This window comes from Schistocerca serialis, chromosome 7 (assembly GCF_023864345.2).
Source record: "Schistocerca serialis cubense isolate TAMUIC-IGC-003099 chromosome 7, iqSchSeri2.2, whole genome shotgun sequence".
In the NCBI taxonomy this organism is placed as follows: Eukaryota; Metazoa; Arthropoda; class Insecta; order Orthoptera; family Acrididae; genus Schistocerca; species Schistocerca serialis.
The window spans coordinates 122391162-122397161 of record NC_064644.1 but is presented as its reverse complement, the minus strand read 5'-3'; the positions used below and the strand labels follow the sequence as shown (position 1 = coordinate 122397161).

Below are 6000 nucleotides of genomic sequence, written 5' to 3'. Positions count from 1 at the left end.
AGGGACCTCCACCATTTTCTGTCGCTGCGAAAGCTACGAGGGGCTTTCAATTAGCAACGCAACACACTTTTTTCTCGTCCAGTTTCGATTGAAAAAATGCGGAGTTTGTTGTGGGACATCGTGGAATATTCCAGCTTCAGCCCATATAGTTACATGAAGCTCCGACAGGTGGCAGCGCTATACGAACACCTCAAAATAGCTTTTGCAGTGGACGTACATACGAAGCAAAAGCTTTCATGGAGTTTCTTTTGGAGTAAAACCAGAGCATAGCAGATACCGTTAGACGCATACAGAATGTCTATGGAGACGTGGCAGTGGACAAAGGAAGGTGAGTCGCTGGGCAAGGCGTCTGTCATCATCGCAACAAGGTAGCGCAAACCCATCCGATCTGCCGCATGTCGGCCGGCTGTTGATTTGAAGAAACGACTTCAGCATGTTCACCATCACAAAAATGCAAACGAAATTCTCCTTCTCGATGACAGCGCAAGTTCTCACAAAAGGCTGCACACCTGAAAGGAGTTCACAGCTTCATTGGTCTGTTCTTTCTCATTCTCCCTACAGCCCAGATCTCACAGTTTCCAACTTCCATCTGTTTGGCCCAAAGAAGGATGCACTGCACTGGAATCCGTACACGAATGATGGGGAGATTATTAATGCAGCAAGCCGTTGGCTCCGACGTGGACCAGTCGAGTGGTATAACACGGGCATATAGGTCCTCACAGTAAGATAGAAATTTTGGTAAGTCCTATGGGATCGACGGGAGCAGCCGCGCGAACCGTGACAAGGCGCCCCCTAGACCACACGGCTACCCGACGCGGCCGTAAGATAGCACAAGGTCGCCACATCTAATGGAAATTATGTTTAAAAATAAGTTTCTGTAGTCAAAAGAGTGGGAAATATGGTGTTTTGGAAAAAATTAACTTGCTTTTAGAAAAAATGTGTGTTGAATTACTAATTGAGCACCCTTCGCACAATACTAGAAATTCAAGCTTAACGTATGCTATATAAAAGCGGTGAGGCAACGAGGGACTGTCTACCATTTTCCATTAGTATAGAAATTTAGGCTAATACCGGTTTAAATGGGCAACATGGTGAGAAATAGCTTCATGATATACTCTATCACTAGAGAATCTACAAGACTGTAGAATTCATGCTTAGCATATGCTTTAAAGGGAGATGAAGTGAGGAGTAACTCCACTGATCTTCCATGACTACAGAAATGACAGGAACGTGAAATTCATGCTTGAGACAAGTGCGACAGAATGAAGAGGAACTTCCCAAAATATCCCATCACTGTGGAAGTTAAAAGATCCTGAAGTTCGGGCTTAACAAAACGGGTTGAGGTGAGGGCCGGCTTGTGACAGACGCTGCAGCAGTCGGAGTGAATTACACACTGCTGAGGATGCGGCAGACTGGTCGTCAGGAACCGAGAAGGCACCCGCCTCACGCGGCTCCGGCATCGTCGGGCTCCAGCTTGGCGCCCATCCTGCGCAGCGCGATGATGGTGTTGACGGCCTTGATCCAGCGCTTCTTGATGACGTAGCGCTTGAGTTTAGCCGTGGACAGCTGAGTGACAGCGGCGACTCCCTGCAGCCACTTGTGGCGCAGCGCCTGGGCCGCCGTCATGCGCCTTCTGCGGAACAAGCAACAGCTGGGGCTCACTGGACTGGGAACTGGGGGCGCTGCCGCCTCTGCGTCGCGCAGCTGCCGGTGGTGGTGCTGCTGCTGCTGGTGCTGGTGGTGGTGGTGCCGGCGGTCGAGGACTCGCGGCGCACCACGGTGCGCTCGTCACTGCGCCACTCGGCCACCACCAGGTGCTGGAGCAGGTCCGGGGGGTTGTGCAGAGGGTCTGGCAGCGCGCGCGGCACGTCGCGGTTGAGGTTGGAGACGCGGTGCTTGCCGGCCTGGCGCCGCCACGCCGGGGGGCTGTCCGCCGGCTGCCGGGGGCCCTGCAGGAACGGGGGCGGCGGGGGCAGCTCGGCCGGAGCGGGCACGTTGTTGTTGGCCACGTCGGCCGCCGGCGGCAGCGTCGACGGCGGCGACAGCAGCGAGGCCATCTCGTACAGCTTGTCCGACAGCTTGCGGATCTCGTCCGCGAGGTTGACCGCCCCGGGCGCGGGCACCTGCGGCAGCTGGGGCCCCGAGTCGCGCCTCGCCGTCACCGCGCAGCCCTCGGAGGCGCGGCGCTCGAACGTCTGCAGGCGCTCCAGATGGTAGCGGCCCTGGCTGGGCACTGCCGGTTCGAAGTGGCGCACCCTGGAAGGAGGAGTGCCCACCACCGTGGGCGCCGACGGCCGGCGCTGCCCCAGCGCCACCTGGTGCTGCTGCTGCTCGAGCACCGAGTCGGGCGAGGACGACAGCGAGGAGGTGTAGGAGGAGTAGGAGGTGAGGGAGCCCGGCGGCGACGGCGACAGCCCCCCCAGCGACGTGTGCGACGCCACCGTCTGCAGCGAGCTGCTCGCCAGCGGCATGATCATCTGGCCGCAGCCGTCGAACAGGTACGGGCTGTTGGGGTGCTCGTTCCAGCGCTCCACGAACACGCGCAAGTTATCTTTGCTCAGGTCTAGCTCCTCCGGCGGTGGAGGAGGGGCGGGAGGCTTTCTCTTGAGCCAGGGGTGCGCTAGGCACTGGGAGGCCGACATGCGCCCCCTATGCAGGCAGACAAAGACCCCATTGTTAGAGGGGAAACACTGCACGGCACATGCACGCTCTGGATCGCCTGTCTCCACAAACAGAAACTCACTTCCTGAATTTTGTTAAGGGCGTGACTAATTTAAGGAAAAAGGAAGGAAAATCAGGCTTTTACATCCCATCAACATTACGGTCATTGAAATGAAATGATCGTTCGTAGTTATTGGCCGGGAGACTGCATCTGGGGGTGTTCAGCTGCCTAGTGTACATTCTTTTATTTGACATCACTTTGATAACTTGCGTGTCGATAATGAAATGGACAACAAAACATCCAGTCCCCGACTGTATAAAGTCTCTATCCTGGCCAAGAATTGAGCACTGGCCCCCTGAGTGGCATTCAGCTGGCAATGACCTCTGAATTATGGACGTGAACGTCAACGATGTTGGAGAAAACAGTCTACATCTACATGATTAGTCTGATATTTGCCTTCAAGTGTTTGGCTGAGGGTTCATTCTACAGGGTGTTGTAATAAGAGCGTAATATTTGGATTGCGCGCCATTTTGTCTGTCATCATTTGGTAGGTCGATAAGTATGCGAGGTGTGTAGGAGGCAGACAGGAGTTAGTAAACATGGAACACTATTTTTCTACACGATGCAACAACGCGCCCTTATTTTAAATATTGCTATCAAGTTGGTGAAAATTTGATGCTACGATCCATAAAATGCGTCCAGTTTCAGCAAAAATACTGTTCGGTATTAATCAAATGTAAATTTGTGAATGATTTGTAAGAAAAATAAGCATTCCCAACATGTCACTATTTTGTGTGCATTGTGCTCTGGAGGAATCATTCGACTATTGTTCTTAGAAGAAAAGGTAGGTATAGTGCTAACGGTATATGCCGAATGTTATCGTAACACGATAATCTAGTTCTTGGTGCCCCAATTGAAAGATACTGCACTTGAAGAAATGTGATGTGGTTTCAGCAGGACGGTGTCACTTGCCATACGGCCTATGAACCACTACTAGTCTTGCACCCGTCTTTAGCTGATCGTGTCATCGCTCGTTTGGTGACCACAATCGAACTCCACGAGCTTGCCATTTAACAAATTTTATTCTGTGGGTTTTCTGAAGTCTCAGGCTTACGCCAACAAGTCTACGACCACCCAAGCTTTAAATGCTGAAGTTGATCGCTGTATCAACGAAATACCACGACATTGGCACAAAATGTCTTATTCAGTACGCAGTTCCCAAAAGTCTATATCATAAATCGATAAATATTACAATATACTGCTACAGGCTACCGTGTTTTATTTAAAATACAAATCTAGCGCTCTTATAAAACAACATACACACTTTCTGATCAAAAGTATCAAGAAATCACTGTGTAATGCGTAATTGATCACTAAATGTCACGAGAGACGGACCTGCCAGTACCAAATGAAGTAGCAACCATTGTGTTGTCAGAAGAGAAGCAATAACAGTGGAATGGGCTGGTCAGAAGGGCTCAGTAACTTTGAACGTGGAGTAGCTATTCGATTTCACCTGAGTAACAGATCTATCAGGGACATTTCAAATGTCCTAACACTGCCCAAGTCGAATTTTGGTGATGTGGTTGCCAACTGGAAATGTGAAGGAACAACCTCAACTAAATGGTTCAAATGGCTCTAAGCAGTATGGGACTTAACTTCGCCGGGGGACTTAACATCGCCGGCCGCTGTGGCCGAGTGGTTCTAGGCGATTCAGTCCGGAACCGCGCTGCTGATATAGTCGCAGGTTCGAATCCTGCCACGGGTATGGATCTGTGTGATGCCCTTAGGTTAGTTAGGTTTAAGTAGTTCTAAGTCTAGGCGACTGATGACCTCAGATGTTACGTCCCATAGTGCTTAGAGCCATTTGAACCATTTTTTGAACATCACACACATCCATGCCCGAGGTTGGATTCGAACCTGCGACCGTAGCAGCAGCGCGGTTCCGGACTGAAGCACCTAGAACGTCAACTAAACCAAAAACAGACAGACCTTATGTAACCACAGACAGCTATCGTCGAGCATTGCGAAGACGGTTGTAAAAAGTCGCTTTAAATCAGCGGAAGGAATCACTCACGAGTTCCAAAGCGGTACGAGCAGTCCACCTATCACAATGACAGCATGTCGGGAGTTAAAGGACTGGGGTACAATAGTGATCAGCTACTCACGAGCCTTACATATCTGTAGTCAATGGTAACCATCCCTTGAGATGGTGTAAAGAGAGACGATACTGGATAGTGAATGCTTGGAAACGAGTGATCTGGAGTGAGGAATCACGCTACAGCCTACGGCAGTCCGATGGAAGGGGTTAGGTTTAGCGAATGCCTGGGGAACGTTATTTGCCATCAAGAGTAATGCCAACATTGAAGTATGGAGGCGGCGGTGCTCCAGTACGGTGGTGTTTTTTGTGGCTAGGGTGTGGTTCTCTCATTGCACTTAAGAAAACTCTGAATCCTGAAGAATATGATCACATTTTACAGCGCTGTGTACTGCTTGCTGTAAGGGAACAAATGGAAAAAAATGGAAATGGGCGTTTGACGTCATTGGCCGGTAGGAGCCTTACGGGGCACGTCCGCCCGTCTTGGTGTAGGTCTTATTACATTGGACGCCACATTGGGCGACCTTCGGGCCGGATGGGGATGAAAAGATGATGAAGGCAATACAACACCCAGTCCCTGAGCGGAGAAAATCCCCGACCCAGCCGGGAATTGAACCGGGGCCCCTTAGGACGGCAGTCCGTCCGTCACGCTGACGACCTTTTTTTTTTTTTTTTTTTTTTTTTTTTTGCTGCATCTGCTCGGGGCGGACGTCGTAAGACATCCATTTAAGTTCGTTGTTGATCTGTTGACTCAGTTTTTTTTATTACAGAGGGCACAATTACCCTCTGACCGAACATGCTGAGCCACCGTGCTGGCTATCCATTCAGCTATCGGGGCGGACGGGGGAACAACTTGGAGATGACGAATGTTTGACAATACACTCTGACATAAACCAGAAGTTGTGAGGCAATGGTTTGTGGACAATAACATGTCTGAAATGGACGGGCCTGCCAGAGTCCGTGCATGAACGCAGTGACACACCATTGGGATAAGTTAGAACGTTGGCTTCGCTCCAAACATCAGCGTCCAACATCTTTACCCTCTCTGGTTTCGTCTCTTGAGAAAGAATGGGGTGCGATTCCTCCACAGACATATAGACGTCTCACTGAGTAGAACTGAAGCCGATATAAAGGCGTACGGTGGATGCACGCCATGTTAATGTGGACTAGAAGATATCGAGATTTCTTTATGAGATAGCGTAGTTCTGTATTATTCCGCTCTCGCATAGCACGTGGAGAATAG

General features: G+C 50.5%; 1 protein-coding gene across 1 annotated transcript in view; it reads right to left on the bottom strand.

The window, feature by feature from the left end:
- Window positions 1-1492: 1492 nt before the first annotated feature.
- LOC126412222 (myosin light chain kinase, smooth muscle-like) overlaps window positions 1493-6000 on the bottom strand; it is a 387145-nt gene continuing 382637 nt past the window's right edge. Inside the window, exon 8 of the mRNA XM_050081711.1 lies at window positions 1493-2649. Within this exon, the coding sequence (XP_049937668.1) occupies window positions 1659-2649 (991 nt within the window). The 3' untranslated portion in view covers window positions 1493-1658. The remainder of the gene's footprint in view (window positions 2650-6000) is intronic.